The 13,001-nt window shown below is 38.7% G+C and overlaps 1 protein-coding gene across 13 annotated transcripts; it reads right to left on the bottom strand.

Annotated features, from left to right (window-relative positions):
* Nucleotides 1-1,849: 1,849 nt before the first annotated feature.
* On the bottom strand, nucleotides 1,850-9,426 carry LOC149164642 (putative trehalose-phosphate phosphatase H). 13 transcript variants are annotated; one of them, XM_089432124.1, is made up of 13 exons: nucleotides 9,094-9,424; nucleotides 6,418-6,505; nucleotides 5,375-6,154; nucleotides 5,120-5,260; nucleotides 4,938-5,009; nucleotides 4,593-4,715; nucleotides 4,184-4,237; nucleotides 3,689-3,790; nucleotides 3,211-3,288; nucleotides 3,026-3,095; nucleotides 2,718-2,788; nucleotides 2,473-2,565; nucleotides 1,850-2,344 (listed from the first exon to the last, which is right to left on the bottom strand). In XM_089432124.1, the coding sequence occupies exons 3-13, from the start codon at nucleotides 5,930-5,932 to the stop codon at nucleotides 2,273-2,275; spliced, it is 1,434 nt and encodes a 477-aa protein (XP_089288250.1). In that variant the 5' UTR covers nucleotides 5,933-6,154; nucleotides 6,418-6,505; nucleotides 9,094-9,424; the 3' UTR covers nucleotides 1,850-2,272. The 13 variants fall into 13 exon arrangements, with proteins under 13 accessions (XP_089288250.1, XP_089288256.1, XP_089288252.1 ...); XM_089432130.1 differs by having other exon boundaries at nucleotides 5,375-6,149; XM_089432126.1 differs by lacking the exon at nucleotides 9,094-9,424 and adding an exon at nucleotides 8,304-8,756.
* Nucleotides 9,427-13,001: the final 3,575 nt, after the last annotated feature.

The raw sequence follows: 13,001 nt of genomic DNA, 5'->3' as shown, positions 1-13,001 counted from the left end.
TATAGAGTATGTCTTTTCAAATTGTTTTTGTATTTTAGGAAATCCTTTACCAATCCAAGGAATTTAGCATAAGTAAAAAATTACCTCTTTACAAACCACCAAAGAAAACCACCGGAAAATCAAATGGCATAATTTTCTTTAAATAACACACCCACACCCAATAATAAGTGTCTCCGCTCTTAATTTTTGACAACTGATCCGCGCATGCACCCTGGTTCACTTTCAGCGTCTTGGTGAAGTGGAAAGATATTTTTCATTTAAACGGCAAGGTTTAAAATCAAATCAACGATTTCTTGTGTGGTCTAGGACAAATGAATCAAACTTGGATCTTAAGAGAACAGAAAAAGGATCTACAACCTTAATGGCGATGCCATAACCTCTGTGGGTTTCAGTTCGCAGCTATGTGCCAGAATGCTCTTACTCTTTCGTCGTAATAACATAAATCTTCGGATGGCTATAAGGTGTCGATATTCTTTATGCAAAGCAAGGTTCAAAAATAAGCAACAGACCAGTAGCTCTGTACTGAAAGACTGAACAAATTAAATGTTTCTAGGAAGGCCAGAAACCTCAGTATGTTATTGCCGTTGTCTGCAAATATGGGGGACAAGATACCGGACCTGGCGAAGTTATGAGGGAGTCGTAAAATATACCGGCCCTGATGAATGTGGATCGAACAGTCGAGAAGCATCAAATGCAATGAGAGGAAGGAATTAAGGGAAGCGCAGGTTAAACAATGTTAAAGCGCTGACCTGAATTGCAAATTAAACTCTAGGGCAGAACAGGGGCTGTTACGCATCAAAAGTGTTGCATGCTTTTGAGTGCCACAGCTCATATGTTGAGAATGGGTAATAAAGTTGACAACACAAGGAAAACGGTTGAGACTACCAGAGGGGTAATTGAAACCTGAATTGGGAGACAAGCTGGACAAAAGCTTGAGCGGGAACAAATGCAACTAAGTTCAGCAGAATAATAGGATTAGCGCCATGATCTCGGGGAGCAGAACATGAATGCCGTATTTGTACCCATCCAGAAAACGAAGTCTGGTTCTCTGTGTTAATTGAAAATTCTTTCGGGGAGCAGAACATGAATGCCGTATTTGTACCCATCCAGAAAACGAAGTCTGGTTCTCTGTGTTAATTGAAAATTCTTTCTTCGTAGTTATAAGGCAAGCTGCTGATAGACTATTACGTCTGGTCTAGAAATGCAGGTAATGCATCTCAATGTTTAATCTATGTTATTTGATCTATGTATATGTAGAAGGACAAGGTAGAAAGAAAATAGGGCTGCTGGTCACAATGAATGGCAGCAAAAGGATTTAATGGCCCTCAGAGAATCAGATTCTGTAGCATAGATAGGATACAGTTAATGCTGCATGTAGAAGTTTTTGCTATGGAAATCCAACTAGCAAAATATCCCGGACTCTCTGATGTTTGACGAATTCTCCCAAGGGTGTGTCAAGCTAAAATTGAATGACTGGTTATTTTCATATGATGCGAAAATATTCCCACAAGGAGACATTTCAATACACAGTAAAATCTTTATCTAATAAAATAACATGGAACGTTACTACATACTCCTGACTGTCCATTATGTATTCTAATGAAACCAACTTTATCTTCCTTATGACAGTTAAATTGGTGATCTTAGTGTTAGCTGCATGTTGGAGGTAGCGCTTACACAAACCTAGCTAACTTTGATTGCAGTGCCCTCAATTCAGCGCGAGTAGGGTTCTTAAAATTTGGCCTCAAATATCACCGTTGAAATTTTGCTTTCCATGTCAAAAAATTTAAAATAGGAATGAAATTCGCTTTATTGTGTACAGTGAACCATGATAATAAATGCATTGAGGTTCTGGAAGAATGTTCATTGTTAAAGCAATCTTTGTTAAGATTACTTCCAAAATATTGAATATTTCCGAGACAAAAGTAAGCATAACCATTGCCATTGCTATAGCAAATGGGGATGCCAATTTTTTTTCATTTTTCCCCTTTTTCTTAACATTTATGACTTTCCTATCACAGAATACAAACTGGTGACATAAAAATCACCGTAACTTATCATGTCCATGCAACTTGAGCATTGCTCAATTACAAAGACAACTAGGCAGATATCTCAAAAGCTTTTCCTTGAAATACAAAATGATGGTGTATTACATATAGATATGGTGATCAGTCAAAAGGATTTAAAACCACCCTTCATTACAGGCATTGCTATGCACATTGTCAAACTCCAAAACCTGGGCATCACCATATACCAAATCCCGAATGCCCATTTACACTTTAGACAATGGACGCTTTTTGGAATCCCGCTTCCAATTCACGAGGCGATTCAAAAAATTCATAACCTGGAAGAGAGAAGATATTAATTGTAGAAAACGTTCTATATCCATTGCTAGGCTGACATTTAGTAAACCAAACAGCATACACAGCCAAAATTACATTCCATCTTCTTCACAAATTATTTTTTACAAACCTCAGCCGGTTCTTTAAGTGAATATGCTGCATTTGTTTCTTGGGGGGCAGTGGACACAAGAATCCCATAACCTTGACCTCTGTCCCGCAGTACCTGATATATTAAAGAGACTCTTTAGGACAGTGATAACTACATGAATGAACTCCCTTGAAAATGATCAAGATGCAACTTAGAAATATAGCATGACACATAACAAGATCAGAGCATAGGCTTTGAGCTTATAATTCCAGGTACAAATTGCCAACCTTAAATGCATCTTCATCTGAACGATCATCTCCTATATACAATGGTAGTACATCATTCCGATTTGCCAATCCTGCAATCATTCAGTACTGTTAGAGGAAGAAATAGATGGATATAGGTTTCTTTTTAATAAACGATGGCTACAGGTTTTTATTTAAGAAAATAAACGACGAGGATAACCATGTCAGTTAATCTTCCTATTCAAAGGTGGCCAAGAATGACAAGTAGAAAGAACAGCCGTCTAATGCATGACAGAAGACCAACAACTCAAAAGATAAATTAAATGCAAATGAATGTAATAAAAACTCACCAAGTGACACTAATAAATATTCAAGGGCTTTTCCTTTGTCCCATTTAATTATAGGACGAATCTCTAAGACCTACATAAAGGCAATATCCTCAGTAAGTCTTCAAACTCTATGACAGTTTTTAAGTCACTAAGGGTGATTTAATGTAAACTAAAATATAGAAATATCAAATATCTAAAGGGCTCACCTTCCTTCCTTGTGTCAGTCGCAATTGAGGATACTCTTTAACTACACTTGCTACTTGCTCTGCAAGTGCAGCCCAACTCTGCCCCAAAACAAATGAGTAGAAGGTAAGTATTCAAATGACGTTTAATAGTAATTAGACAATATTGCTTATCTAAGTATTCTAAGGGGATGAATTCCCCTCCCTGGTTGGACTTTGGTTCCACATAATTAGACCTGAAATGCCACGGGAAATTTAGACAGGGTATTGGACAGAGACTTGAAATGGATCTAGACAAGGGCAAAGCACACAAGCTTGAAACTCTGAAGGGTCAGGAACCGATGAATTCAGATCTGGCAACCAAGTATATTTATCAATGAAATTATTTCACTAATTACAGCTAAAATGAAACGAAGGCTTTTAAGATATTATATTACAAGAACAGCATGAAGCAGGCTTCCGTCTACTCCCCCTCCCCCCTAAATGCCAATACATAACTAACCTTCTCTTCAACACGTCGATAATGCACAGAAGCACAAAATTTGTGATTTTCAACTATGGCTCCACTGATCTTCTTTGTCTTTTCAACCAGCAATGCAAAAACCTGCACAAAAGGTATACTAAGATGAAGCTGTAGCTTTACACTTCCTTAATCCCTTGCCTAATAAAAAACTCACAAAAGAAGCAATCCAATAAATAGTAGCCAACAATAATGCTGGCAAAAGTTCCACTGCAGAACCTAAATACTGTTGAACGCGTCTGTTTAAGCTCCCACATTACTGGCAACCTCAGTCTACTATGTATTTCATGCATCTGATATTGGTTGGGCTTCCGATTAACTTTGAAACAATCTCAAGCCCTCTCCACAGATAGCTTTGAGAAACTTGGAGCACGGTGGGTTTAATCACTCTGTTTTGACTCAAACTAACACACAGTTCATTCCATTTTGCCTCTATCTAATGAATATAAAGCAGCTTAAAACAAAATTAGTTCATACCTTGTCTATCATTGGTAAGAACTCACTGGCAGGCTGGTAGAGAACAACACCACCCTGAGAGACAAACAATAACAGTTGAAATTTGAAAGTGAATAAAAAATCACCAAAAACATCTATAAAAGGTCTAACTTTTACACTACTTGATAAGATGTAAATTAGATTTTAATTTTATTGAACTGAGGTAGATCATATCTAGGTTTGTGGAAATTGCAGTTTAAAAGAAACATAAATCTTTTTGTGACATCCATTCTCTAACTTTTGCCCATCCTTGATGGTTAAAGGTAAAAAAATCCTCAAAAATCAAACCACTGTAATAAATTAACATGCTCCGAACAGTGATAAAATTCCTCTGGAACATAAGCAAGGCTTTTGACAACCATTTCAGAATCTCATATCATGTTTCACTTACTTTTTTGTCTGTTGTCCTGGAACAGTTCGCCTTAGAGCCCTTTGAACTTTTGGCTGGTCCCATAATGTCCATGCCATGGCTACCAGCATAATACAATTCAGCTAACTTTACAAACTCATACACCTGCAAAAAATATTGAACAGTACAGTAAACCATTGCGCCAGTTAGAAGTCCTGCTCTACAAATACTTCTACATTTACAGTATGTTGCAAGTTTCAGAGAACTAGAATTACTGTACATAATATATTGTACAAGACACATATACATCTACGTATGACTAAACCAAGAAACCAAGATCAAGATGAAATGAAAAGCACAAAAGTTTGAAATATGTAAGTTGAGCACCTTAGCTGTGCACCTTCCAGTAATGATAGCAGTAGGAAAATATCTTGCTACTTTTCTAACCGTTGCACGCATCTATGGATAGCATCAAGACAGTATGAAATATGGTTAGAAAATGGAGCAAACCAACATCAAGAAGAAAAAAATTGTTTTCAAAGAAGTGAACTTGAGAAAGCCTCGATTACCTGTTTCGACATATAAGCACGATCAGGATCATTTACAATAGGTGAAAGAGTGCCATCATAATCCAAGAACACTACAATTTGCTTGCCTTTTGATGCATCCATCATCATCTCAAACATGGTCAATGCTGAAGGATGCTTACCCTGAATCAAAATAGCATAGTGAAATTCGGGTCACTCAAATTGGAGATTGAAGAAACATTAAAATTTGGGAAATTTCCAGCCACCAGATATCTTGTAAAGAATCTATGAACTTACAGTCCAGGCACGATAGGCTGCTTCCTGACGGGCATGAGTAGGAGATGAGGCTCTCATTGCATTGATAAGGCTAACACGATTCTCAACATCGATCCTGTTTGGAAGAACCATTCTTTGAGCTCTAGATACTGGGCTACCAGATGCTGACCTTGGAGAATACCTTGATGATAGTGAAAATGAAAGCAAGGGTGGAACTGGAACTGGCATGGGAGGATCAGTAAGAACAACCGTGGAAGAATCAGTAAGAACAGCACTGATTGATCTTGAAAGCACCCTTTTTTGAGCTGTCGGTGCTGAGCTACCAGATGTTGAACTTGGAGAATATGGTGTTATTGATGAATATGAAAACATGGATGAATTTGGAACTATTGTAGAAGAATCAGTAAGAACAGCACTAATAGATCTTGAAAGCATCTTTCGTTGAGCTGTAGGTACTGAGCTACCAGAAGTTGAACTTGAAGAATACAGTGATGACGATGAATTTGTAGGCAAGGGTAAATTTGGGACTACTGCGGGAGGATCAGGAAGAACAGCATTTTGCTCTAATCCGTATGCCATACCACCAAAATGACTATGAAAAGGATTTATCTTAAGTCAATGAAAAGCCTTCCCTGTAAAGAACTTGTAAACTGAGCAAGTATCCTTGACTCAATGTATAATCTTCACTCAGTGAATTCAGAAGCACAGGTGTTCACCCAACCCTTTTATCTATGAAAAACCACTTCTTCAATGTCTTCTGAACTTTGCTGTTGTCAATGCAACCCATCAAGTTTTGCTGTCCTGGTAAAGAAACATGAACCACATTAGCTACTTCACAAATAACAAGTCTTAAGGTGGACCTCAGTTCCACAGCTAGGATTGCAGTATTTAAGTTTGCCAAGTAATAAGACATGCATAAACACCAGAAAATGTATGTGTGTGAGTGTCAATCCACTGCTTACGAAAACAATCGAACACAATGAAACCCTTACGTAACTCAAACATGCAATTACGATACTAGTGCATAAGTAACTGGTGAAGTTGTATTTCCACAAGGCTTGTACCTGAACATCTCTAAGATGGGCTAAAATGGGACTCAAATCAACCACAAGGACTTAGATTGTCAGGTAAAGCTTTGCTGTAGGCACAGACCTATAGAAACACAAACACAGAAATTTGAGGGTCAAGGCTTTATTTCCAAGCAAAGAAAGCAATTAAGAACAATAATACCAGAATTAAACGATACATCCATGACAATACCACACACTTTACTATCAAGGAAGAATGGCTCCAGTAGCAGTTGACCTAGAATCAACAAATCATTATTGCTGCTTAAAATGCCAAGAACTAAGAAAGCAGAATAAAATTTAATATCTATTAAAGATTTGTTTTAACAATTTGGACAGGCGTGCCAATTTGCTACAAAATGCACCCCTTGAGACCCCTATTTGTCCAAAATACCCAAATCATCAACAGCCAAGGTTGCGGTGCTTTAACCATCCCAAGCACAAAGAAGCTGCCCTCAAAACAACAGGGCCTATTTAGTTTTAACCATGTGTAACCAGAAACAGGAAACGAGGAACGGAGCAATAAACATGAACAGAATGATAAACAGAACTGTAAACAGGATTAAAGGTTTTTAGAGGATAAGAACTTGGCCATACACCCTATGCATATAAAACTCATTAGCAATGCTCAAATGTAGTGCCAAGACAGTAATTAGAAAGAGAAAGGCAAATGGGTCTCCTGGTCAGGTCTCGATTAACATAAGGCCTTTTAACAGTTAACCTATCCCTAAAATTGGAGTTTTCATTGACGGAATCCGCATAAATTTTCTTGGTGATTTCACGCCATCCAATAGGGCTTTCAAGTGACTATGTTAGATCCTTTTGGGGAGGATGATTTGGAGGATGTCCAGGGCCACTAGACTGATACCACGATGATCAGAAATTCAAAGGAGACCTGTGCTTTGTCAGCTCAAAATCAAAATCAAAACCTCTGCAGCTGATGACTCACCAATAGTAACTATTAGGACCAAATCAATCACTCCCATCTTACAATGAGAAAACAAAGGAAGAAGACAGGCACTTCTCTAAAAAAATTCTGTCAAAACCTCAGTTGTAGATCCCCAAAATTAGAGGAACAGTCCAACCATGCACTCTAGGGAAAGGATCGAGCTGGAATGGCTTAAACCGCGAAGGGTCTCTCCCACTGCTTCACCATGAGCACATTAAATCTATGCTGTCCATTCACTACGACTTTTAAGACCGTGCCCTAAATTTTAACAGAAAGGGTAGGGACGCTACAATATACCTATCAACTGCTAATACCACCATACAAAATACAAAAACGGAGACAAACTGTGTAAATGGCAGCGCAGAAACGGATATCCTACCAATATTGGCTAAATCCACCGCCTCCTTTTCTTTTCCCCAAGAAGTACAATTGAAATCTACGACCCACATCCACCAAATGAAGATTTAAGAGGCCCAATTGATTTATTTGTGCTTTTCAATTTACAAAAATGCCTTCCACGGCCCTAAAAATGACTCAGACGCTTTTTACTTAATCTGCCAGATCTACATGCTATAAATTCATAAAACAGTTTGAATGTGTAAGGTTATAGATCCATATATTCCGAACCCGAATAGCATATTCCCCGGTCAACTCAATGCCAATTGCCTATTACTAGCCAATAACCAATGGAAATGCAAATTGGGGCCATAGAAAACAATGAAAGATGCCGATTAGAACGGCTAATAACACGGTATAACCCTGAACCCACCATGCAATGACAAGAGATAAAACGATCTAATGGATCCTCATCCTACGTTCTTTTATCCACAAACCAAGACAAACCAGAATAACAGACACGAGAATCCCCGCAATGAGATCAAATTGACCGCAGAATTTGAGGGGATTGGTATCCAATAACTTAAAGTTAATGCACCTTGTGAATTGCAGGCGAAAAGCATCCGAGGCGAGCCAGCTTCAATGGAGGCAACCGATATAATCAAGATTAATGAAGCAGCAAGATACCAATCTCGTTTATATGCACTCTTCGCTAGTTCCCTTATTGCAATTGCAAGGCAAATCTTTGGGCGAAAACAGCCTTCAACCAACTATAATGGCACGAAAGACATTGACACTCAAATACCCACACCGACAAATGCGACGATATCTCAAGGCACCTTCCTTGACGAAAATACCGCTAACTGCCGCTAAATATACACACATTTATATAGCTTTATTCGCCCTAAAGAGAGCAGAAATAGGCAGAAGGCCACGGGATTCGTCACAGATCTCTATGGCGGCCAGATTCGATCATTTAACCTGGTACTTCAATTTTAACATATCATAAACAACGACGAGAAGGAGTCGGGAAGGGCAATCTCTATTCTAAGCCAAGCAGGCATCAAGACATTTCACCTCTCCTCGTAGTATTAAATGCTTCACAGATTCGGAACCCACACCGGACATTTTCTTTTATAATATTAATAATGGCTTACACGACAAGCATGCACACAGCGCGAATCGATCCCCCAACCCAACCCCACCCCACGTCTGGCCTTGTAATGCTCGCAACGACGCGTTAGACGACATGGATTTGATAAACCCATGACACCAAACAGAAAAACAGAAATGAAATCTTCTTTTTTATCAATTCAATGCTGCGAGAAGAGGAGAGAACAGAAAAATAATAGAATACCGTGTGCACATTTAAAATTCGCCGCGCTTACCAGATAGATTGTGTCATGCAGAGAGCCGAATATGGAGCGATTACACGAAGAATTATTCGGGATTTTGCAGCGACGTCGATGGTTCAGAGCGGATGGTCAATTCAACGAAGAATTAGATACAAAAACGACCGTATGTCTGTCTGAGGGAAGCCAAACAGGCTGGAATCTCTGAGTAGCAAGAACTATGGCGACTGTCTGAAAGGGAAAACAAAACAAAACAAAACAGACAAACGAGAATGGGAAGAGGGATGGCTAACAACCAGTTGTATCGTGAGTTGAATTCAACAATTTCATTCAATTGGACGAATGAGATTTGGTCGGGTGGGCAACGTGATTTATAGTTGCTGAGAGAGCGGATCCCGTTTCTAGTTGGGCCGGGCGGTGGTGGGGTAGCGGTGGAGAGGGGCGTAGCATCGACGGCCGGGCCACGTGGGGTCATCTCCTCTTCCCTGGCCCTGCCAATTCTGGCCTTTTCTGGGTTTCCGTCCGATAGGGCAGTGGGGAAGAGACAATTTCCGGCCACTATTCACATACAGGGCAACTACGGATTCTGCACCGTCGGCCAGCGAGGATCCCTACGCTGCCTCCACGATTTCGTCCAGCCTGGCCACCGGCGGCGCTCCTCCTTCCCCACCGGCGCCGTTCCCGAAAATACACGTCAGACCGCCGTGTTTCTGCACTGTCCCGGCCGCCCTCAATTTCTCTTCCCCGCCGGGCAATCATACGCACGCTTTGACGCATGTTTGGTTCGCCGACTCGATCACACGCAAGGTTTAACTCTTGGCGCCCTTTTGCCTCTCCTTAGCCGCTTAAAGCTGCCCGCCAACCCTCGGGTCCGGGCAGGGCAGTTTCCCTTCTATTCCCCGGTCGAATTACTTTACAAACAATTTTCGTTGGTTTGGGGGCCGCAAAATATTCTGAAAGTCTCCAAGGAAAAAAGAGGAGATTGTGTAACTTTCCCAGAGATTTCGATTTCCGTTTCGAACAAGTCAAAAAAAACATAAGGAGAGACAAATTTTGAGATGCTTGCACGTTCCCCTTTCAAATCCCATGAAGCTTCTCATGGTCTACCTATACCTATCATGGTCAAGATATTCACCAAGTCAGAGGAAGCCGGTTAGTTGTATGAAAACCAGGTTGCAAATAAGGCCCCAAAGTGGTTTACGTGTCCCTCGTCGTCATGGTGGCCACATATTAAAAAGAAAAAGTGAGGTGTTTCATGTGGCACGTGTGAAACCTGTCATAGACTACACCATTTTCAAATGGAGCCTCCCTTAGTAGGCAACATGTTCTAATGATGCACCAAGGGTTGAGTGGCTCTGTATGAACATAGAGCCTCCCTTAGTAGGCAACATGTTCTAATGATGCACCAAGGGTTGAGTGGCTCTGTATGAACATAGAGCCTCCCTTAGTAGGCAACGTGTTCAAATGATGCACCAGGATGGAGTGGGATTATATCAATTTCATAATGAAAGTGATTTTTATGAGCAAAGTTTTTATTTTTATGAGTGCAACATGTCCAAATGATGTACCAAGGATAGAGCTTTTATCTTTATCAAATGCAACATGTCCAAATGATATACCAAGGATAGAGTGGAATTATATCAGTTTCATAATGAAAGTGATTTTATGAACAAAGTTTTTATCTTTATGGGGAGAGTGAGTGCAACATGTCCAAATGATGCACAAGGATGGAATGGAATTATATCAATTTCATAATGAAAGTGATTTTATGAGTTTTTATCTTTATGAGTAGAGTTTTATCATGATTTAACTTGTTTTTTTATAGGAAAGAAATGATATTTTTAAAGGATTTATCTACATCATCAAAAATTTGATTTGATTTTGGATTAATAAAATAATTAATATTTTATATCATTAAATGATAACTAGATGAAAGCTTATTACAATAATAGAGTTGTTAAATAACAATCAATTGAAAGCTTATTATAATATTAGACAATAAATAATCAATTGAAAGCTTATTATAATATTAGACAATGTCAATATTGAGTAGGAGTTTGTTAATCTTGTAGTAAATTATTATTTTTATGACATGTTTACATGATTTTGCAAAAACATCAAGCATTATTAGAGTTTCACCATCATCCGAGTAATGAAACTAAAGGATTAACTCCTACCTATGATATATCGTGAGAACATTGTAATGTGCTAACGATGTAGATTGCACATGAAAGTCTACCTATGAATTATAGATGAAGACAAGGACAAAAGTTAGGGCTGAAGATTTCATAGAATCAAGCGAGAGATTTAAGGAGATATTATTAGAAATAGTTTTGCATATAATTGAAAGAAATATATAATTATGACATAGTTGTTATGATCACTTCTTGTTATTTAAAGGGACCTAATTGTAAAATAGAAACACACAAAAATGCTTTGATTAAATAGAATTTTTCCTTTAAGGGTTTCTTCTATATAAACTCTTAGTATCCCTTATTTAATATATGTTTGATTGTATTTTGATGTTCCATATAAATTCCAACATTTGGTATTAGAGCTCAAGGTGATAAGGCATGAGAGGTTGTCAAGTAGTGACATTATTGGGTGTATTGATGAAAGAGCCACAATGAATACAGGGAACCATTGCATGAGTGATAGAGCCACATAACTATAACCAAGACAAAGCATGGCATGATGTGATTAAAGATATTCATTGTTGTCCAAGCGTGTGAGGTGGGAAAAAAGGGGCCACCATGTGAACCACTTACAATATTTGAAGCCACTAAGTTCAATGAAAGGAGAAAGAGCAATGTGCTACCAGTGGAAAGGAATCATCTTTACTATTCAAACCACGACTGAGAAAATGCCATGTGTTTCTTCTGGGACACAAAGCCACAACCTTGTGAAGAGATGAACTATTTGCTAGAGCCATTGAAAGGAAAAACCATCTCGTCCATTTGTGTTCATATGGAATAATTTGTGTGTGAATGCTTTTTGTTAATGGTTGTGCCCAAGTTGTCAAAGGTATATGTAGAGTCATTTTTTGGTCCTACGATATGAATATATTGTTGACGGTGGTGGAAGCTAACAATAGGCATAGGGGGTCTCCTAAATGTGAAGTCCCAATTAGACCTCACACCATTTGGAGTAGGATCCCCAACCGTACTACAATCGGTTTGCCAAATTGGTGGTCTCAAACACATGCCTTGGCTACAATAAACACATAAGATGATATATTCATCGCTTTGGTGATATCAAGTGTATGAACTTTGTAAAGTATCAAATGTAATGCATGAAAGGTTCGATCACATCAAAGGGAAATAAGTGAGCCCCCTAGAAGAAAGTAATAGTACTATCTTAGAAGAGATACATGAGCAGTACAAAAGAATCGTTAGTTAACCTGCAAAATAGTTCACAAGATAACAATGATTGTGATAACATAAACAACACGCATTCAACAAGATACATACTAAAGCAAACGAATTAGTTCATTAGCATTAGTGTAAATGAAACAACATACATCGCAAATATATAAAGAATAGTCTTACTACATCCACAACATATGCATGAAGGTGTGCTGACTCTAAGAGCTTCTTATTATAAAGTGAAAGTTCCAAGCATACAATTACATTGATAAGACACTAGCCCCAATAGTGGAACATGAAGCCAACACTTGCTTCTCCAAAGAATGATATTCCTCCTATGCTAGACTAGAGAAGCCAAGGCTCCAAATCTCTGGTTCCAAGTCCTTTGCTTGAGTTATGAGGGTTTATTTATAACAAATGAGATGACCCTTCATCTCCCTTTGTGACCTTTGATCTTCCCTCATGACCCTTGGAATTCTTTTGTCTTTATTCTAATTAATGACTTGTCATATTCCACATTTAATGTTGGAATTGTAGCCAAAAAAAGCTTCATTTGACTAGTGCCTTAGTCAAATGGAG

This window comes from Pinus tabuliformis, chromosome 5_1 (genome assembly GCF_031772625.1).
Source record: "Pinus tabuliformis cultivar Carrire ecotype Pingquan chromosome 5_1, CPIR1, whole genome shotgun sequence".
NCBI classification, from domain to species: domain Eukaryota; kingdom Viridiplantae; phylum Streptophyta; class Pinopsida; order Pinales; family Pinaceae; genus Pinus; species Pinus tabuliformis.
This window is presented reverse-complemented; position numbering and strand designations above follow the sequence as displayed.